The sequence below is a fragment of the Vigna angularis genome, chromosome 7 (genome assembly GCF_016808095.1).
Source record: "Vigna angularis cultivar LongXiaoDou No.4 chromosome 7, ASM1680809v1, whole genome shotgun sequence".
In the NCBI taxonomy this organism is placed as follows: domain Eukaryota; kingdom Viridiplantae; phylum Streptophyta; class Magnoliopsida; order Fabales; family Fabaceae; genus Vigna; species Vigna angularis.
This window is the reverse complement of record NC_068976.1, coordinates 13,007,515-13,030,741: the sequence shown is the minus strand read 5'-3', so window position 1 is coordinate 13,030,741 and position 23,227 is coordinate 13,007,515. Positions and strand designations below refer to the sequence as shown.

Here is a 23,227-nt window from a genome sequence, read left to right as displayed (position 1 = left end):
GAGAAAAGGAGATAATAGTAATAATGACTTAAATTCTGGAAATTATTAGAAGGATCCGGAAAGTCAAGGACTAATAACATAACCCAGTCTTCTTCTTCCAGTAGCTTCTATTTGCAATTAGCGTATTGGCTTACATCAGAAACTTCCATTTCTATCTGGAACAAGGTACATTCCCCTTTAAATAGCCACATACGTTCTTCCCAACGAAGAAATATCCACAAAACAATTCTCAAACAAAAATCTTGGCTTTCTAAACAGCTTTCCTCGTATCTGAAAAGTGATGGATTTCAGAGTGATGGGTTTGGAATCTCCATTGTTCCACACGCTGCACCGCATGATGGACATGTCGGAGGAGGGTGCAGGGGAGAAGACAAACAATGCTCCGACACAGACATACGTGAGAGACGCGAAAGCGATGGCTGCAACAGCTGCGGATGTGAAAGAATATCCGAATTCCTACGTGTTACTGATCGACATGCCGGGGTTGAAATCTGGTGACATAAAGGTTCAGGTTGAAGATGATAACGTGCTTTTGATTAGTGGGGAGAGAAAGAGGGAAGAAGAGAAAGAAGGGGTGAAGTTTCTGAAAATGGAACGAAGAGTTGGGAAATTCATGCGCAAGTTTGTTTTACCTGAAAATGCAAACATTGATGCAATCTCTGCTGTGTGTCAAGATGGTGTTCTCAGTGTTACTGTGCAGAAATTGCCTCCTCCTGAACCCAAGAAGCCTAGGACTATTGAAGTGAAGATTGCTTGATATGGAAGAACTGAACAAATGAATGTTTGTGTCTCTTAGAGGCTAAGAGTTGTTTACTTTCACTGTTACAAGATGTTTAAGCTTGGTTTTGTTGTAATTTCTTATTAATGTCCTCTGTTGCTTTGTAGTTTTGTGATATCAGCAATGACTTTGGTTTAATCATTTCAAATTTCTAATTCTTCTATCCTTTTAGGCCGATCTCTCATTTGTTATGTGTTTAAATAATGGAACAGCAGAATTTAAGAACATATTATATTCGTCTTGTTGATATATGAATATGGTCATCACATATAAAAGAGAAAAACAGAGCTTTATAATTTCTTATATATCTTCCCATCTATATGTTATGAAATCTTTATATTACAAAAGTTTCGTTTCTTTTATTTTTGGTTTTTATTTTGGTTGAGTTAATATTGGTCAAATTTGTGTTAGTTGAATTTATGTGATAAGTTTCTGTTGATTGATTTTGTTTATTAAATTTGTATTGGTTGAGTTTGTGCTGTCTGATCATGTTTGTTGGTCAAACTTAATTACAACAAATTTGTTGTTGAATGATTCTTCCTCTGCTTATTCGGATAGCTGTAACAATAAGTTTTGTAAGGTTGTTGCTTGTTTTTAAGAAGAAGGTACGATTAATAATCTTTATTCTTTTAGTATTTTTTAGTGTTTATAAGGAAGTTTTTTATTTATTTATGAATTTTTTATAACAATATTAAAGACTTATGATTAACATTAACAATTTAAATTTGGATAATTAGAATATTAATCAGACAATCTTTATTAATTCATTTTAAGATGTTTCAAAAATCGAAGTGATAGAAAATTATTTCGTAATTTCTATAAAAAAAAAACTTGAAAGAGATCATTACAATTCAAAAGACCTATGATATGATTTAGGAACAAATAATTCAAGAACAAATCTCTCGAGGCTCATGATGTTCTATGAATAATAGAATTCAAGAAATAAAGATTATGACTTGAAACATAATTATACAATAGCTTAAACGATTAAAAATATTTGAAATTTTCTTTAATTGTATACAATTTATTCTATTTTTAAAGTTTTAAGTTATTTTTGGACCCATCTCTTTGAGCTTTCTTTTATGACTTTTTAGGTGATTTAAACATTTGTGTCTATATAAACCAAATGCATATGTAAACACTTTTAAGTTATATTAACTTTCTAAACTTATAAATAAGTTTTCATATTAATTATATTTAAAACCAAATTATAAACTTAAAAATATTTATTATTTCTTTCTTGAACATATAAACCTCTTTGAATAAATATTCAAACAAGAATCAACTCGTGCCTGGACTCAAGGAAAAAATTAGTTATTATAAAAAGAGGATTCCTTACTTAAAATGAGTACATTAAACACTTATATTAGTAGTGGAAGAGATTGAAGAACAAATTAGAAACTATAAGCTTCTACTTCTACAGAAGTTTTAGTTGATGAAGTTGTGATTGTAGAATTTAAAACAGGTAGTCATGTGAAGGTTGCAACTATAATCACCACTTTCAGGTCCACCACCACCAAGTTCACTACATGTTTTTCATTTTAACCTTGCCTTTAATTCCATCACTAGTAAGTTGGTCACCTTTATAACCCTACCTAGGTCCACCACTACTAAGTTCATTATATTCAGACTCACTACCCTAACTTCTACAAGCCTCACCACAACCAAGGTCTCCCGATAACCATCAGATCCTCTAGTGCCACCAACGTCATTTATACATTTAATCCAATCATATTAACGTGTAATTGTAAGAAATAAAATAAAATCCAATTATATACAACCATATGGATGTTTGACTACAATCCACCGTAAAAACTATTTGTCACAAATTTTTTAATGATGTTTGTTGTCAAAATCATTTTACACTCTTTTGTAAGATATAAACATGAAATTAGTACATATTTTAATTCAAAAACGAAATACAACTGATTCAATAATTCAAAGACAAATTCTTAAAATTTAAAATTATATTAATTACATTGATTATCATTCGTTTATCAATTATCTATGTCACATTCTCTTGTATGAAGAAGAGGAAAAATAGATATTTTATAGTAAAATATAACTTGTTTCTTTGTAATATGATTTATATTTTTATAATGATTAAATATATTTTTAGTTTCTAAATTTTAAAACAAAATTGATTTTTTTTTAATGTTTAAAACTGATATATTTAGATCTTCAAAAATGAATGGATATAATTTTTTAATTAAATTATGTTAAAATTTTTAGCATTATCAAATCAGTCGATATTTTAGTGAGAACATGATGTAAACAATTCAAGTATTAAGACGAACATATCTAACATGTAAAAATTAACATAATTGGGTTAACATGACTACACTCGTTCATTTTCTGAGTTTAGGATCAAAATTTTAGATATAGATAAATTTTAATTTCACATCAAAATTCAAAGATTATAAATATATTTAACCGTACACTGTGTTTTCAGTTAAGGATGACAATGTAATAAATTCACTCATGTTATTTTGACATGTCAAACGAGTGAATTAGGTTAATCCCTCTTGCATAAGAATTTTGAACTACTTTTATTGATCTTTAAAAAATAATGATAAACCTACAACTAATCCATCTGAATAAAATTAAATATAAATATTATAATAATAAAGTTATTTTAAATCTTTGTTTCATTACATATAAATCTATTATTAACAACAAAATTAAAATAAATTAAGTACACAAAAAATTAAAATTCGCATTAAATAAATATATTAAAGTTAAATTTTTTATGAATAATAATATATAAAATTAAATTATAACTTAAAGTAAAAAAAAACTATGATAATTAATCAATATTATGTTAAAGAAGAAAAATTATAAAAAAAACAATTAACAAAATAAAATAATTATGTTTAACTTAAAAATTAAAATTTTTACACAAAATGTGTTTATCTCTTCCATTACTAGCTCTTATTAAAAATGACAAAAAAATATTTGTGATGGTGATATTTGTGATCAAAATTTTTATAAATAATTTGTACCTACGAATGTTTATTATTTATAAATATTGGATAATTGTAATAATGAGTTAAATTCCAGAAATTATTAGAAGGATCCGGAAAGTCAAGGACTAATAACGTAACCCAGTATTGTTCTTCCGGAAACTTCTATTTGCAATTAGTGGTATTGGCTTACATCAGAAACTTCCATTTGTTTCTGGAACAAGGTAAGTTCCCCATTTAAATAGCCTCATAGCTTCTTCCCAACCAAGAAATATCCACAAAACAAATTCTCAAACAAAAATCTTGGCTTTCTAAACAGCTTTTCTCGTATCTGAAAAGTGATGGATTTCAGAGTGATGGGTTTGGAATCTCCATTGTTCCACACGCTGCACCGCATGATGGACATGTCGGAGGAGGGTGTAGAAGAGAAGACAAACAATGCTCCGACACAGAAATACGTGCGAGACGCGAAAGCGATGGCTGCAACAGCTGCGGATGTGAAAGAATATCCGAATTTCTACGTGTTCCTGGTCGATATGCCGGGGTTGAAATCTGGTGACATAAAGGTTCAGGTTGAAGATGATAACGTGCTTTTGATTAGCGGAGAGAGAAAGAGGAAAGAAGAGAAAGAAGGGGTGAAGTTTCTGAGAATGGAACGAAGAGTTGGGAAATTCATGCGCAAGTTTGTTTTACCTGAAAATGCAAACATTGATGCAATCTCTGCTGTGTGTCAAGATGGCGTTCTTAGTGTTACTGTGCAGAAATTGCCTCCTCCTGAACCCAAGAAGCCTAGGACTATTGAAGTGAAGATTGCTTAATATGGAAGAACAGAACAAATGAATGTTTGTGTCTTTTAGTGGCAAAGAGTTGTTCATTTTCACTGTTACAAGATGTTTTAGCTTGGTTTTGTTGTAATTTCTTTTTAATGTCCTCTGTTGCTTTGTAGTTTTGTGATAATTGCAGCCATGATTTTGGTTTAATCATCTCAGACTTCTAATTCTTCGATCCTCTTTTGACATATCTCTCAATCGTGTAATGGAATAGCTGAATTTAAGAGCTAATTATATAGATTTTTTCATATCATGAATGGTCACCATCACACATAAAAGACCAAAAACGGAGCTTTATAATTTCTTAAATATCTTCCCATCTATCACAAACTAATATCATGAAAATTGAAGTGGTAGAATTGAAGTGGTAGAACCTTTTGAAACAGAGACTCTATTTTATTTGCTGGTGAAGAACATGATAACATGATGAGAGTGATGGATTTCAAAATTGTTCTATCGTAGATTTCTATTGAGCTAGGTGAATGTATCAGATAAGTGAGTCAGGGAAATAAAATTTTCTAGAAACTTAGTGTATTAATGAACTGGATATTGATGTTATGGTAATAAGAACAATAAAATAAAAGATGAAGACACTTTAAAATGAAGAGTAAGATTTCTGATAACGAGTCCTATCTACAAGTTTCTTGGTTAGTCACATTCTTTTTAAGAGTTATAATCGAACCACTCTATTTCCTCCGTTATATTTGCTAAAAAATAAAAAAGTGTTTATATATTTTAAAATTATATATTTTCTGTTTTTTAATTTACAACTATATTACGAGAATTCATATTACCTTATTTTTAAATAAATATGATTAATCAGTCAGAGAATGTTCTCATGTTAAACTCTATAGAAAGTGCAATTGTCAGATTTTTAAATCATAAATTTCCGAGATGTAGTAAATTTTAAAATTTCAGAAATTAAAAAGAATGTATCACTCAACTTTCATACAATACTTCTCCTTCCTCCGTTCCTATTAGTTTTTTAATTTTGTTTATCTATCATTTATATTAGTTATCATCCTCGTATTAACTATATTATATTTCACATCTTTTTTGGAGAAGAGAAAAATTTTATATTTTATCAAAGAAATTACTTATTCTTTTGTAATAATTTAGATAAATAATATAACTATTATTTTACAAAAGTAAGCACTCATTAAAAATTATAAAAGTTAATATTTGATTAATCAAATAAACCTTAAGCGTATTAAGGAGAAAATGGATAATAATAATGACTCGAACATTCTGGAAATTATTAGAAGGACCTCGAAAGTGAAAGACTAAAATAACCGAGCCTTGTGTTCCAGAAAACTATTTGCATTTAGCGCGTTTTCATCAGAAACGTCCATTTCTTTCTGGAACAATGTACATTCCCCTATTTAAATAGCCACCTACCTTCTTCCCTACCAAGAAACATTCACAAAACTAAACAAAATTTCAAACAAAAATCTTTGCTTTCAAAGCGGTTTTTTTTGCTCGTATCTGAAAAGTGATGGATTTGAGGGTGATGGGTCTGGAATCTCCTTTGTTCCACACGCTGCACCACATCATGGACATGTCGGAGGAAAGTGCCGGGGACAAGACACACAATGCTCCGACACTGTCATACGTGCGGGACGCGAAAGCCGTGGCTGCAACACCTGCAGATGTGAAGGAATATCCGAATTCCTATGTGCTCCAGATCGACATGCCGGGTTTGAAATGTGGGGACATAAAGGTTCTGGTTGAAGATGGTAACGTGCTTTTCATCAGCGGTGAGAGAAAGAGGGAAGAAGAGAAAGAAGGGGCAAAGTATCTCAGAATGGAACGAAGGGTTGGGAAATTCATGCGTAAGTTTGTGTTACCTGAAAATGCAAACACTGATGAAATCTCTGCAGTGTGTGAAGATGGTGTGCTTAGTGTCACTGTGAAGAAATTGCCTCCTCCTGAACCCAAGAAATCAAGAACTATTGAAGTTAAGGTTGCTTGAGTTTGCTAAACTTTTTAAGAACTACATAAATAAAGATATAAACAGAAGAGACAACAGTGTTGTCTCTGTTTGAGTTCTTATCTTCCTGTTAGAAGAGTTTTATGGTTGACTGTGTTGTGTTTTTGCTAAAGTGATTTGTGGCTTTTGATGATTTCGTGAATATAAGTAAATTATGTTACTTTAACTATCTTCTCCTTTTGCAGTCTGATTAGCATAGTTGTCCTAATTTTCAAGATGTACTGATCCTTTACCAATTAAGTTGTGATCATATCCAAATTATTACAACATTGAGAATAAATTTTGATATCGTGTTGTATCAGTCCAGTATCCTGCAGAAAGTACAAATAAGTCACCAATATGAGCATAACATTCCAAGTAACATCATGATACAAGGTTACAAAAGCACTGTAATGGTTTTTAAGGGGAGTTTTACTTAAACTGAAGAGGGTACTACTATCAGCATTTATCTCTAATACATTCAAATCTAATCATTTCATTGAAATCTCCTACTGACACACTGGTGCAATTCTTAAGTTTACTGACAATTCGATTCTCAAAATATTTGTTTGTTACATGTTGTCAGACATCATAAAAAAGTACCCAAAATTTCTCTGAGTAGACGTCAGGTGTCAAGCGAAGAAAATTTGGAAATCAGAAAGTGGAAAATAAGTGGCTGCGGGAGAGTGGACGTTCGGTCTTGGTGACGGTAGTGGTAAATGCCAAATTCCAAAATCCTGTGTCGCTTCTTTACATGTTCACCTTCTTCTCCAAATCTTTGAACCATTTTCTCCTCCTTCTCTCTAGATTTCTTTATCTTCTCTCTAAAAAACACTCACTTTCTCTTCTCCGATCACCATTCAGGCACCGCAGAAGCACTTTCAGCGTCAAGAGCTTCCAGTTAAATCGTTCGGTTTGGGAAGCTGAGCTGGTAAGTTCTTCCCTTCATTCAGTCGTGCGTTTTCCTGAACATGCAAACCAAGTCCTGGTTTCATGTGTTGATCACCCTCCTCTAAAATGAGAGGTTCTAATAGTGTTTTGGTTTTATTTGGTTTAGTTGGAAAATTGTCGAGCGTTGAAGGTAGAAGAACTTGTAGTGGTGAAATTGTACTCTGTCTCTGTGAACGTTCGGTCACGTTAGAGGTAAGGGAAGCTTATATAATTTGATTGTATGTTAGTTTCTACGTTCGTTTTAATGAATGCATGTTTGTTGAGTTGCTGAATGTATATTGTCGCAACCGTTGACATATATGAAGTATGATTGTTGATATGTTTTGACTATATGAAGTATGATTATTTACTATATGATATGGATGTTTGATTTTATGAAAATAGATGTTGAGAAATGAATTGATATAAAGAATTCTAGTATGAAATTTTCCTATGAAAGTGTACGTTCGTCATTGAACGGTCCTTGACCGTTCGGTTTTTCTAATGAACTTGGTTGGAATTGAATTCTTTCATTTGGGAAGAATCCTAGTTGAGGACGAACGTCTTCGTTTTGTAATACTGTGCATGAGCGTTCGGCCAAGGGTAGTCGTTCCTTGGTATTCGGTTATAAACTTAAGTATATCTATATGTATTTGTATATTTTTGTTTGTTCTTAAACACTATTTAAAATGGTATCTATTACATTCATCAATCCTTTTTTCTATAAGTTTAGTAGTGCGTAGTCTTATACCAAGTGTTCGTACTAAGCAAGTGTTTGGTCTTATACCAGGTACTTGTTCTAGTTTTCGTAAGCTAACTTCATAATAAGAGCGTTCGTCCAAGCCCAATAGGGTTCGCTCATCATAGTGTTCAGTCTTTGACTGACATTCTGATTTTCTTGATGTTCAACTCATTCAAAAGTTAAGTATATATATTGACGTTCGGTCTCTTCACCAGATCCAGTTATGTACCCTTATTTGATATCCTAAGTGTTTGTCTAAATTGGTTCCGGCCTAGAGTTTTAGTACTCGGCCTAGGTTTGTTGGTGTTCGGTCTAACTCGTGAGTTAGTTCATCCAATTGGCTCACTTAGTATATAAACGTTTGGTTCTAATCATCCTCGAGAAATATTATGTTAATCACTCCCTTTCTTAAACCAATGATTCTCTCTCTCTCGGTTTTGATCCGCTTGGAACTGAAGACCTTTGGTCTCACTCCAAGCGTTCGGTCTTGTTCAGAGTCGAAGTTAACGTTTGACATTTGATATCTTCAAAGACGTTTATTCAAATTGATCGCATTTAGGTCTTATTAATGAAGGATGATGAAATATGATGTGTATGAAATGAATTGGATTATGAACGAGCGTTCCGGGGAGGAATAGCTCATGAATGAATATTGGAAATTTGGTAAAGTATGAATGTGGGCATGCTAAGCTGGCGGTTCATCCTGATATTCCGTGATAACTCGTTCTCACGTAGAGAAGGGTAAGTCATGAGTGGGAATGACAGCTTATGGTTAATTTGGACAGATAGGACTAACCTCGGGTGACAACTGTTGAGGGTATCCCAGTTACTACAACACCCGGATGCACGAACGTCGTAGCTACACAGAATTCATACAGTCCGGACAGTCAGAGTCTACTATTAGACTTTACATGCAAAAGTGAATGAAATTATCTGGTTTAATTGCATTGTGTGAAGTACATGTTGATGATTAAATTGAATTACATAAGCTTACCCTATTTCCTGTCTTGTCTTTTGTACGTTCGTTGGTTGTCTTTCTGTTGCAATGATCATCCGTATGGATGTGAGCAGAAAGAGAAGATTTGCTGGAAGAGGCATTAGAAGAAAATCTGGTCGAAGTGGAAGTTAAGGCCAAACAGTAGAACCGGTCAGTTATTGTTTTTCTTGGTATGACTGTTCAGTCATCTTTTGGCCATTTCTTTTGTAGGACCGTTTCGTATAGGTCTGTTGTAAACCATTCGACCTAGTTGTATCTAGTGTGCTATTTTAACTCTTAGTATGTTGTAAGGCCGTTCGACCACAACCGTACGTTCTTTATTTTGTAAGACTGATCTGGAATATTATTAATTGTGATAATTCTCTTATATGATTTTGATATTGTATCTTTGGGATGTTATACACGTGCACCAAATGATCCACAGCACAAGAACGTCATTGTAAGCTATATTCCCTCATGTCTTGTCGACTGTAACACGTTCAAGATTTATGAGGGAAGACACATATTGTCCATTCCCAAAGCTTGTCAAGGTTGGGTTGCTCATTCACTGAAGTATATAGTGTCATAACATCTGGACCATAGCTAATTTAGTGTGAAGATAAATTACTACACAATATAGTGTTAACATTCACTGAAGATATATTAACAATGAGAATATCTCAGCAATATAGTGTCATAACATCTTGACCATAGCTAATGAGGATAAAATGCCAATAGCTATTAAGGATGAACTATAATTAACATGGAAGGTTTAGGCATAAATCACATTAACAAAATCTTAAAAAACTTAAGGTAAATTATCTACACAACCTAGGTCCAACTAAATTAAAATCCATAACTTCATTGTAAAATTACAGTTCACAAGCTAAATTACTACACATTCAATATAACATTTATTATGATTTGATTTAGAGTTAAAGTATGTTTTAAAGGCACACTCCACCTTGAATGTTGTAGATACCACAATCCTACCATATTTTAGACTATTTGGAAGTGAAGTGGAACATCACATATTACGATGTGAGGACTGAAAAGTGTGAAGAAGTATCTTACGGATATTTGATCTGTGTATGAACAATATATATATATATATATATATATATATATATATATATATATATATATATATATATATATATATATATATATATATATATTCAAGGTTACAATATAGACAAATGAATCTATTATTAAGCTTATTTTTTAGAGTGTGAGTATAGTTAAAATATCAAAATTAAAACATACTTTTACTTAGAAGTGAATAATTGAATGAATTTATCTTAGCTAGAATAACATAGTTGTCATTGAAAAAATTAAAATATTTGTAGGTATTTTAAATTTCCACAATCGAGTTTCAGTTGTCTGAAAATGAATTCCTATAACCAATTATAGAACCTAGAAAAGAAAAAAAAAATTGATAGAATATTATGAAAAAACACAACTTTAATGAAGTAACTTCTTGCAATTCTATAATTTTAATATAGACTTAATTATATATTTAGTTCTCGTAGTTTCGTTGGTTTATTTCGCTTAATTTTTTTGGGTTAATTTAGTTCTTTTACTTTTTAAAGTTGACATAACTGTCGTACGTGTAACACGTCAATTCACGAATTTTTTTATTTTTTAAATTTTAAGTTTTTATTTTATTTTTAAAATTTTTTAATTTTAAAAAATTATATAAACAGTCATATCTTAGATCATATATAACCAAGTAATAAATGAGTAAGTTCTGATATTGTTTTTCTACGTAGACTTACGTTGTTTAGAAAAAAATATATTTATTCATTAATTTACGTTAAATAACTTTTGAATAATAAAAAGATTTAAATTCTTTTAGAATAATTCTAAGATCTAGACTGCCATTAAATGTATAAAAATACTTATGTAGAAATACTTCATTGTGGTTAGATTCCATGTATCAAATCAATATGAAATCACTAAACAATATATTTTTAATTTCTATTCTAGTATTTTCATACCACTATTTATCATAGTATTTTCATACCACTATTTATCAAGTCTTATGTGTTAGAAATAAGTCTAAATTTATTAATAAAAGTCCTAATGTTTAGATCTTTTTATTAAAACTTTACATTAAGTATTAAGTTTGGATTTCTAGATACATAATCAATTAATTATTCTATCCTAGTATAGGTTCCAACATTGTGACCAATAATAAGATATCCATAATGCACTCAATAAATTATCATGCAGTTATCAACGAGAATAGAAACAAAAGTAATGGAAACGAAATATATTGAATAACAAAAATCATAAAAAATTAAGATACATTATGTCTAACCTCGTGAATAAGGGAGTTAGTTACTCTTATACATTGTGAACACTAAAAAATAAATAATGATGAATGCCTCCGGTTTCTAGAATGAGTTTCTACCCAAGAATTGAATTTCAACTTTGTAAAACCTTCTATTTATAGATTTTTAGAAATGTAGAACACGCTGGGTTAAACTTGAAATTTGTACTTGAAGTAACCAACTCTATTGATAACTGATTTTGTTGATATATTCTTTAATCCTTTGTGATTTCCACTTATGTATAAAATTATAAACCAAATACTTATCTTTTCCAAATTATTAAAGAAAATCTTAATTATCTAAAAAGATAATAATCAAAATACCAATAAAAGATAAAATATTATATTTCTTAAATTTATCTATAAAATCTCAATATCTAAACATATAATAATTAAAATATCAATAAAAGAGTGTTACTTTATTAAAACATAAGGGTGAATACTTCATTTATTAAAGAAACAAAAATAATTATCTGTATAAAGATACTTATATCTTTTCTATTTAGAAATTATCAAGATTTAATCAAGGTTAATATGCATTTTTCATACATTAAAAAACAAGTACTTGAAATAAAATTCAAAATTAATTATTCAAAATATTTGTTTCAAATTTGAATCATACTTTAATTTATTTGTTATATCATATATCACAATTAATTTACTATTATAGGCTTTAGATTATTTAAATATTTTATTTGTGTAAAATTTTAGAAAATCATGTTTTAAAATTGTTAGTGAGTTAAAAATAGTGAGACTCAATTATTTTAATAGTAAAAGTTTAACGTATAAATAGAATTCTTATAAACGACATTCATTATTCTAAATCACATCATATCTCTAAAATTCTCTTTTTTTAGAGTTCTCTACCCTCTCTAAACTTTCTAACCACTTGTTCATTTGTCTGAAGATCGGAGACCACCCGAGTAATCTTTAAGGCGAGATCTTCAACTGTATCCGATTAGTTTATCTAAAAGAGTAAGTTGGTTTATGCTCTTTTCCTTAGTCTATGCGTGTTTTTGTGCATGCAGATGGTTTTAGCTTGCATGTGGGGTCTGAGTCTCCTATAAGAATCTTTACTGATAAATGGTCTTAATGGTGTACTCTGATCGTGTTTATGTTGTTTGTATGAGCATATAGAGTTTCTTGTGCTTTTGGAATTATTGTAGGATCTTTAGAGCCATTTTGTCATCTGACACGTAAGAGAAACTAATTACATTGATTTTAACTGATAAACAACTTATAATTTCTGACTATATGCTTGTATGATAGTTGGTTTATGAAATTGAATTGTTTGTTGAATTATGACCTATTGAGTTAGGTTAGAGTTTTGAATCGTCTTTAGTGATCATATGTTGGAATGTTGATATCTTGTATGGTTGAGATTGTATTTGAGGTGAATTTAGTCATTGAATTGTGCATAACTTGATGGTTGGTTGTTTTGACATCTCTGGTGTGTTAAACTGATTTTGCAGAACTAGAATGACATAAATCTATAAAATTTTGTTATGTAGAATTATGCACACTCGTTGGGCGAGGATATTGTTAACTTTATGGCAAGTGAACCAATTCGTTATAAGTATTAAAATGGAAGTCCAAGTATCGTTTTTCCTAAGGGATTTGTGCTTGTTCGTCTAATTATTGTTATTTACTAACTATAGCTTTGATAAAAGTATGGTTTGATTCATAGCAAAGTAAAACGCATTTATGACAACAAATTTATAAGTTTAGTAAAATGATTCACTAAAAGCTTCATTAGGATTGAATTTCATAAATCAAATTATGTAAAAACTCTATACAATATATCTCTATCTAATTCAAGCATTCACATCAAAAGCATACTAGTCCTAATTGCTTAGGGGCAAGTTCTAAATCTATATGTTAAATTACTAATTCCTTAGTTAAATAAGCATACAATTTGCATTAAAATCAAATGTCTAGAATGACCAAGAGAGATTGAATCCATTCCTAGAACCAATCCTCTTGGGTGCTCTATTTGTGTCTATGTTTCAATTCATTCTCCAATGATTAGATACATTAAAAAAGGCATGATATTCCAACATACACATTACTATTCCAGATAAAACATATGAACAAAAATAAATTATATTGCACAAGGAAATTTACATCATGTTGAGTTTATTACATCAAATCCTAATTAAATGGGAGTTTAAATACTCCTATGAATCTAGAACATACAAGTTTGATGGAAATTGATGATTGAACCCTAGAGTCGTCTCTGACCGAATTTCGAGTTTCTATGCGTTTCCACACACCACGATAACCAACTTCTTTGTTCATTCACGATTAAATAACCACTTTCAAAAATTACCCTTTTGTTGGGTGAGAATACACATTCATCGGGCGAGAATAAACTTTTGTTTCGCTTTTAAGTGATCTGTCTCACTAAGCGAGTCAATATACTTGCTTAACGAGTATCTTTCTCCTTCGTTGAGTGAGCAAATGGTGGCTGCGCAAAAAAGGTTGTGGCAACAATCTTCTTTAAATCTCTATTTTTCTACACAACAATCTACAAAAGACCACATAATATTTAAATTAAAATAAACAGAAAAATTTACATCCTTCCATGAAAAAACATATAATACATGAATAAATACAAATTTAAGGTTAAAAATACCCATGAATTATAAGTATTTTTATAACACTTATCACATAATAGTTGTACTGCTAGTTGATTATCATATAATATTATATTTAGTAGTTATACATTATTAAATGGGATGTTACAATTTACTCTAATTTCCAATTAAGATATAAATTAACTTTCATTTAATTAAATGAAAATAAGAATATAAGCATAAATATTTAAGCACACACATACACATACATATATAAAAAACATAATTTGGAATATTTCTAAAAAACATAAGTAATATAATATTTTGGTTGAAAAATTTTCATTCTTTACTAATCTTTTTGTTCCATGTTCATCATCCCTAATGAGAATTGAAAAAGAAAGGTTAAATTATTTCAATGGTCAATTTTCGTATCAAAGTCGCAAATCGGTTCCTCTATTAACTTTTGTGTCAATTGATCCCTAATTTTGAAAAATTGATGCAATCTGGTCCTTGCCGTTAAATTGGTTAAACAACGTTACATAAATAGTGATTAGACATGTCGTTATAGAGTTTTTAAATGTCGTGGCTTAATAAAAACGTATGTGATGTGAAATTTGGTTTTTTTAAAATTGAAAATTGGTGAATAGCAACAACCTCACCACTGGTGCAACCAACTAACACAATCAGTGATGGAAAGGGAGATCATCGTGCCACCACTTGCAACAAAACCTTGCGACACCACAACCAAGATCAATCTACTACATATCGTACATCCTAACACACGAAACCTTGTGACTAAGCAAGATCTCCACCTCTGGTCTCGCTTGTAGCTCTTCCACAATGCTTTTGCCAGGGAGAAAAAGGAACGGTGTGCCTCCCAAGAATGGCTCCTCAAAAGTAGAACGAAGAGCAGAAAGTAATTTGAAAATTTTCCCAATTTTAAGGTTTTGTAAATAAATTGAGATTTTTCAATTGTTTGGTCGTGATTCGAAACTCACGAGACAAAAGAACAACGACAGTGTGAGGGAACAAAGGAAACAAAGAAGAACGGGCCAGGAAACAAACATAGAGCAACACAATACGAACCTAAGCTAGTGAAGAGGGCTCGTCGCTCATAGGGGATTTGCAACTAGCCGTCAGGACAACGTGACAAATAGGGATTTGGAGTCGCTACATGGGACATCCAAGTTTTGTATTTCCTTTTTATCAATTGTTATATAACAAGACAAGAGCATAAAGCAATTGAGAATATTTTCCCATTTTAGGGTTTCACAAAGAAGTTAAGATTTTCCAATTGTTTAGTCATGGTTCAAAACTCACGAGACACAAGAAAAGATCCACTAGACTAGCAATAAGATTTAGTGGTAACCCATGATAAAGATAAAAAGATTTAGTAGTAGTAAAATAAAATCTAACATTAATAACTTTAAAAGATCCTAATTTCAATAATTAATTTTTCAATCCCTAAACTTTCTTAATGAACCTACTAATTGAATTCCTAATTTTTACACAAAATCTATTTTATCAAATATTCACCAATTTTTTATTTTTAGAAAACGAAATTTCATATCACATCATTCTTTATTAAACCGCGTCATTTTAAAAATTCGCTTAGTCAATATTTATTTTACTTCGTTTTAGTTAACGCTAATCTAAGGATAATGACATAATATGTCAGTTTTTTCAAATTATTTAACAAAAGTAAAAGAAACAAAAGTTGTGAAGTTAAAGTGACTATGAGCATGAAAGAGAAAGAAGGTTTAGAAGAGTGAGTGGACCGCAGAAATTTTAGTATTTGATGGAACTGTGAAATTCATAATCTTAATCTTCTTTCTTCCAATCATCACCATGTTTTGGTTTACTATGTTCCAAGTCAATGTGCCTCCACTCTTCTAATCAAATTTTGTTTTGTATAAATAAGGTTAATTTTAGGGCCATTTTTTCAAACATTATTATCTGTTTAAAATCTTCCATCCTAGTGATTTCATTAACTTATAATTCTGACCAAAAAACAAAATAACATTCAGTTCTTCGTCTTTTCAAAACTTATTATTATAAAGTATTGTTATTAATATCTTGTGTGAATAATACATCAATAATTCTATATTAGAAATTGAATGACGCATACCAATATATTATTATTGTTTGATTTTAAAGCGTGTGAAGATAAATATATATATATATATATATATATATATATATATATATAATTTTTATTAAAAGAAAACATGAAATTATATAATTAAAAATGGATTTAAGTATTATTTTTAAAAATATTTTCATGTGATTGAAATTTATTAAAAATTATCAATTTTGGTAATTTTCATCACTGCTGGAGAGAAGAAAACAAAAGGAAAGAAAATATGAGAAAATGGTGAGCTTGATTGGATGGCAATAACACAAAGTATGATGAAATAACTTATGTGGGATCCACTGAAATGTAGATAGGAGAGTAGAAAAGTATGCATGATGAACATTTGTGTGGAGGTTTGCGATTTTTTTAATTGCTACAAATTGATAAGTATGACAGTTTTTATGAATAGACACAATTTTTGAGACTTAAAAAAAATATAAAATAGCTTAAATGACTTTATTTATTTATAGTCTTATATATGTTATCTATATTCAAATATTTTATATAATAAATCACTTTAGTATTTAAATATTAATTATTAAAATCAGTATCCATCACAATTTGAAGACATAATTAATTAAGAACAAACAAAAAATTAAAAAAAAAAACAACAAAATTCATATACAAAGATTAAGCAACTTTCCTTGTTGAAATACTAGTGATATTTTTATAAATGTCCAAATATAAATTTTAATAAGGATCATTGCTGACTCTAAATAGTTTTTACAAATAACTATACTAGAGATGATCACAAAGAGAATATTAGAGAGCATAGTTTATAAATGTTTTTTTCTAAATTCATTAAACACAAAAATATGTGGTGGGCCCTTCCATAAAAAATATGTGGAACCCTAAAAAGATGACTTTGACCACTTTTGTGGACTAGTATGAATGCCATGTCCATGTTCATGGTTTACTGGATTACCATAAATTGATGTATACAGTGATGAGTCAACGTTGAGCTTGAAAGTCAAGAAACTTAACATCTAACTACTGCCATTGTTTTTACGGAAACCATCATTTTTCATTATATTTTTTTTTATTATTATTGAACTTTTTAGTTAAGACATCATATCAATTTACCCAAATTAAATAAACCATATCAAATTTAAAAGATTGTCATTAGATCTCAATGAATACAATGTACTTTTTATGAAAGATAAAATGTTTTTATAAAAGAGTGCCATTTTGGAAAGTAATAAAAGCACAATAACACGAACAATGTTTTAGCATTCTGGAATGACGGTTCTGAAACGGATGATTTACCTCGTCATTGCCGTTGGGCTGTTTCTGAAACATATTGATATTGAGCACCTGCAACCAGAAACACAGTGCACACAGAAGTAAGTTACGCCAAAACAGTGATCTCCAATGGCAACACAATGCATAACATCGAAAAAAATACAATAATGGCAACACCGAAACAGTCGTATGAGCACCAATTACAATAAATAAGAGATGAGCAGTGACAACAACCAGAGTCCAATTAGGGATGGCGAGGAAGAGGAACACTCACTTGAGGAACAATGTGCAGCGACTTCACCCAGCGACAAGATTGAAACTCTGTCTTCCGAAACACCTTCAAATTCTCCGAAAGGAAGGACACCAATCTCTCAAACAATCCGGTGATACCTATTAAATCAAAACATTTTGCTCTTTTAATCCCAAAATTTAAGCAAATTTCAATATAACATTTTTGGGTTAGGAAAGTACTAACCTCTTCAAGATGCAATGACAGAGGAAGACAACAAGAATATAGAACTCGAGAATGGAAGACGCGAAGTGCTACGCAAAGACGAACTGCTACCCAACCTACTACGCAATCAAGTAGGGTTACACAATCACATAACCGTTCCTAGCCTTGCAATTGAGGAGGAAGCTACTGTCGATGAAACCCTCGTGCTTTATGAGTTCGCCAGCGTTGGAGGAGTTCATGTGATCCATCTCGAAAAAGGATGAGGCAGAGGAACGAATATGGAATTAAGTTTCTCACACATGATGAAGAATGGCAAAATAGAAATGGGCAATAATGGAGAGAGCGGAGATTTAGATGTGTTTATTTTCGGGAATGAATTTTGATAAATTTAAGGGGATTTTTGATAAATTTGTATTTATATTTTTAAGTGATTTTAGAGGTGACTAAGAGTAGATTTGAAGATAAATTCTTTTAAAATTTGTGTAAGATTGGATTTATATGATAAATTAAGAAAAAAGTTTAATTTTTCAGGAGATTCCACTTTTAGGATAGTAGATTTACTTGGTTCTTGTCCACAATCGTGTTAATATATATTAATCTAGTTCATTATTTGTAACAAAATATATTTGTAACGTATAATCCACACTAATGTGAAAATTTGGGATTATGGTTTAGAAAAAAAGTTATCAATTTTGGAAGTAGTTAGGGGTCTCCTCCATCACCACATTAGTGTTGGAACAATCTTCGGAGCCTTTTGTCGGTGATCCCTAACAATGTATGAGCCTCTCACATGGGGTTCTTTCCGTCTATGCTGAATTGGATTGAGATGTTGCGTTTTCACAAGATAGAGGTGGACCTTCATGATGCTATTTTTGCTAATGTGGAATGCCATAGAGGATTATGCCACCAAGAATACCGCAATGATGAAGAAGACGATTTGAGACACCTTTTTTAATACCACAATGTTCACGTCCTTCTTCTTTCTTCCCCTTCTTTTTTGGGGTGAAGACAATGAAAACCCTAACCATAATTTCAAATTGCATCAGGACGATTGTGTCTAGGTTTCGTGGGATTTGGAGAAGTAGGCAGTAGGTTGCATTGAGGAAAATTAATGGGGTTTAGTTTAATTTGGATAGTGACCTTGGCACCTTTCCATCTTTTCTTGATGCACATGAAGTAAGGGAGTTCTTGGATTTTACATTACCACAATGAGGGGAGGTTTTGCTTGTCTTGAATGAGAAAATGTCTTGAAAAATTTGAACTTAATACTTGTTCACTTGACCATTTGAAGTTATCCATGTGTACAATACCAGATTGATTACATTTCAGTATAGAATGTAACTTTGATCATTATTATTGTTATTAAGATATGTTTTCCCTTGTGCGGAGAAAATGTGAGGATAATGAAATGTTTCGAGAAATTGATAAAATGTATGAGTGAAAAGGAAGAACATATGCAGAGTAAGTACATGCAGAAATAGAGAAGATAATGATTTGAATTTGATATTACTGTGTGGCTCTTTCGTTTCTTTTTATTTACTATATTTTTATACATTACAAATTTGTTTTGCCACATCACCACACAATTAATTTCGAAAAATTAACGGAATGAATTTATTGATGCACATTAATGCGATTGTGGATGAAGTTGATACTTTTCTAAAATTGAGACAAAGTGAACACAATTATTATCTCTTAAAGAATTCCTTCAAAAATAACTTCTTTGAAACATTTCATTACATTCCTCTCATATTTTCATATGATATAACCTCTCGAAACATTTTCATATTTTTTATACTCCTCATTAATTTTCTCCTGACTCATATGCATAAAACAACCACCAACTATATATAACATTATTTCATCACATTAGCATACTTTCCATTTCATATCACACACATTTATCATTTACAAAATACATACTTTTATATCAAGAATCCAAAACCATAACATTACATAACAACCTATTAATCTCATCACGTATAAATGCTCTTTATAAAAAAGGAAACCTAAAATAAATTTACAAGATTGTTGATTCTTTGTTAAAGGAGTCCAAATTTAACCATATTTATTTGTATATCGTGTAGAAATTCATGAGATTGCTTATGTTGTTGATGCATATGTCTCTTATGGGAGATCCGATGCTTTGAATGGAAAAGTCATCGTAAGCTATTGTCTCATTATTTTGTATTAATAATTTATTGCTGGGTTGTAGAATAAAAATGAATTTCCTTCTCTAATTAGATACCTGGCATGTATCTTGACTATTTTTTCTTGAATATTTAGATTGCATCATCTGGAAGACTATAGATGCAATTGCACGTGCACATCATATTCTTACTGGTAAATTTTAGATGTGTTGTTTTAAACAGGTTTTGAACTTGATATGCATTAAGAAAAGGGCCATTTGTTTTAGTTATATTTGAAGGTTAATTTATTGTTGCCTTTTGTTGACAGCAATGTGTGAAAAGCTCTTCACTTTTGAGGGTGAAATTGGTGGTGGCAGGTTTACTTCGTTCTTGCTCTTTTAAAATCTAATATTGCCATTACGTAAAATTCTTTAACTGGACCATTCCTTGTTTTTCTCCCTCTCCCATGAAGTGAAAATAATTAACTTAGATTATAATCCTAACATTGCCATTGTCATAAGTTAACTTAGATTATAATCATAACTTTTATTTTTTAAATCTTACCTTTTTACTTTTATGACTAAAGGTTTTATCTACACTATTATTATTTTAAAGAATCTTATATTATTTTATAAATTAGAGTATTTGTCAGTGTATTAGTGAACATACAATAAGTGTATAAGTTGTAATATAACACTTTGCACTATTTTAATGATCATCGGTAATAATTGTTAAATTTATTTGTATGATTTTTTTATTAAATATATTATCAACTAACTATTATGTTATATTTTAGGTATCTGATAAGGGAGTGGGCCAAACAATGGATGTAATGAAGAAGAAAATTAGATATTGTTATTGAATATCTTTGAGTCATACTTTTAGTATTGAACATTTGTATTGAACATCTATATTGAACATATGTAATGAACATCTTTCTTTTTAATTTTGATGTATGAACAATTAGTTGTATGAATGATATTAGGTTGAACAATGTAATTTATTTTATACAATATTATTCAATTTTAGTTCATATTAATTTATTGTTTGTTTTGTCAATAAAACCATTTTTATCATAGTCTAATTTTATTACAATAAACAAAATAAACTATATAAATTCCCGGTGGTTTTAACCCCGGTAAGCTAAACCATGCAAAATAGGGGTGGTTTTGAGATAACTCCAGCTAGTTCCGGCGGTTTTTTAGTAACTCTGTTATTCCTGGCGGTTTTCACAAAACTCCCGCTAATTCCGGCGGTTTTTACAAAACCCCTGAAAATTCCGGCGGTTTCTGGAAATCCCGCTAATACCGGCGGTTTTTTCCTGAACCGCCGGTACTTGCTTGGCGACGGGCGTTTTCCCAACGATTTTTCCAACCGCGAAAAATGTGATTTGTGGGGGTTAAAACCGCCCATAATATTTAAAAAAACCCCTGGTAAAATTACAATTTTTTGTAGTGAAAATAATCATAAGAGACTAATTTTTTTAATCACAAACTCTAGATCAAATATCCTAATGCTCAAAATAAAGATTTATGTAACTAAGACCAATTGTGAAAATTTTAATTTGATGCAATGAGTAATAAATCTGAGAATCCTAATTTTCTCGAGATGATTGGTAACAGAAAAACTCACCTAATAGAAAATCAAATTCTATAATTTGCAAGTTCCCAAAATACCAAAAAAACTAATACCAAAATTTTACTAAATCAAAAACATCTCCAACTTCATACTAGGGATTCAACCAAACTTATCTCATTTTCCCCCAATTTTTATATTCGCATGCGAACATGCAAATTAGAGATTCTTCTTCTCCCACAAGTTAGGGATTCACTATCATTATTTTCTTTATATGGATTTATGCGTTCATCTTAATAATTTATTTTTATCATTAGTACCAATTTTCTTACATTTTTTTATTCTTGCATTTTGTTTTTCTAGTTTTTTCTAAGACTTTTGGATGTTTATACTTCAAAATATTTCTTATTCAATTTCCTTCCCTCAAAGAAACTTGAAAGAACTTTCAAAATCTTTTCCGGATTAACATAAAAAAAGGGTGTTTTATTAAATGGCACCATTATTTTTATTTTAATGTAAATGAAGTTTATTTAATGTAATATATATTTATATATATATATATATATATATATATATATTTAAATTATTTTAAAAATTTGTGTTTTATTTTCAAATTAAATTATATATTAATTTTGTATAAAATTATCTAAAACATTATTAGGGGTATAAATGTTATATTATAGTGAATTATGAAATTCCGTCCGTTATGTAGAAATACTCTATGTTCTTTTTATTGAGAAGAATATTTTACACTATTTTATAGTAAGAAACAAAAAAAGATAAAAAAAAGATATATAATTTAATTTGTCATTTAGAAGACTAAATGTAACAACCCACAAATACAGCAATAAGCTATGTATTAGAATAATCTCATTAATAATAAGCTATGTATTACTCTAAGCTAAGCACACTTAACCATGGAGTTCTTATGAGTCAGGCTACCGAAAAGCAAATGCATTTGGTGATATGAGTAGCCAAATCAATCCCTTTAAGCTATCCTTCAACCGTATAGTCCCATACCTATACAGTCTCCAGATCCCTCTCATTCCGGTGTATGTTCGATTCGTCCATGTACCCCTTCCACTCGAAGCTGCCAGGAGCCGCTCCTTGTCTGTGCCCCCTGCACCATGCCTCTTGCACCGGCGTCACTCCCCGCCCTCGTCAGTGCCCGGATGTCACAGCAAACCTGACCGAACGGTTTACAAAAAAAAAATACCGAACGATTTACAAAAGAAAAATACCGAACGGTCATTCTTAACGATAGGGAAGGTGCTCGAACGGCCACCTCATTAACTAGACAAAGGACCGAACGTTCTACTATTCTATCTTTGCTTCAACTTCTTCCAAATTTTCTTCTTCCAGCGCCTCTTCCAGCCGCTCGTCTCCTTCTGCTCACATCCACACGGATGATCATTGCAATGACAAGGACGAACATACAAAACCAGACACGACAGGAAACGCATGGTAAGCTTATGTAATTTAATTCATGCATAAACATACATTTCAAACAATCCAACACCAAATAAATTTCAACGTACGTATCATACAAAGCCTATTACTAGACTGACTGTCCGGACTGTATGAAATCTGCGTA

General features: G+C 30.6%; 3 protein-coding genes and 2 long non-coding RNA genes across 5 annotated transcripts; 4 read left to right on the top strand and 1 right to left on the bottom strand.

Annotated features, from left to right (window-relative positions):
• The first annotated feature begins 197 nt into the window (after positions 1-197).
• LOC108337401 (17.9 kDa class II heat shock protein) lies at positions 198-926 on the top strand. The gene has a single exon (XM_017573920.2). It carries the CDS (start codon positions 281-283, stop codon positions 755-757), a length of 477 nt encoding a protein of 158 aa, XP_017429409.1. The 5' UTR covers positions 198-280; the 3' UTR covers positions 758-926.
• A 3,068-nt stretch (positions 927-3,994) lies between these two features.
• On the top strand, positions 3,995-4,721 carry LOC108337763 (17.9 kDa class II heat shock protein). The gene has a single exon (XM_017574352.2). It carries the CDS (start codon positions 4,083-4,085, stop codon positions 4,557-4,559), a length of 477 nt encoding a protein of 158 aa, XP_017429841.1. The 5' UTR covers positions 3,995-4,082; the 3' UTR covers positions 4,560-4,721.
• A 1,243-nt stretch (positions 4,722-5,964) lies between these two features.
• Positions 5,965-6,726, top strand: LOC108337748 (17.9 kDa class II heat shock protein). Its single transcript, XM_017574331.2, has one exon. It carries the CDS (start codon positions 6,067-6,069, stop codon positions 6,541-6,543), a length of 477 nt encoding a protein of 158 aa, XP_017429820.1. The 5' UTR covers positions 5,965-6,066; the 3' UTR covers positions 6,544-6,726.
• A 10,609-nt stretch (positions 6,727-17,335) lies between these two features.
• On the bottom strand, positions 17,336-18,305 carry LOC108337911 (uncharacterized). Its single transcript, XR_001832961.2, has 3 exons — positions 17,951-18,305; positions 17,750-17,865; positions 17,336-17,547 (listed from the first exon to the last, which is right to left on the bottom strand). It is a non-coding gene; the product is annotated as an uncharacterized LOC108337911 (long non-coding RNA).
• A 1,583-nt stretch (positions 18,306-19,888) lies between these two features.
• LOC128197702 (uncharacterized) lies at positions 19,889-20,435 on the top strand. The gene is made up of 3 exons (XR_008250350.1): positions 19,889-20,093; positions 20,216-20,272; positions 20,387-20,435. It is a non-coding gene; the product is annotated as an uncharacterized LOC128197702 (long non-coding RNA).
• The last annotated feature ends 2,792 nt before the right edge of the window (positions 20,436-23,227 follow it).

Coding starts and splice junctions, on each gene's coding strand:
- LOC108337401 (XM_017573920.2), top strand. CDS start 281: ATGGATTTCAGAGTGATGGGTTTGGAATCTCCATTGTTCCACACGCTG.
- LOC108337763 (XM_017574352.2), top strand. CDS start 4,083: ATGGATTTCAGAGTGATGGGTTTGGAATCTCCATTGTTCCACACGCTG.
- LOC108337748 (XM_017574331.2), top strand. CDS start 6,067: ATGGATTTGAGGGTGATGGGTCTGGAATCTCCTTTGTTCCACACGCTG.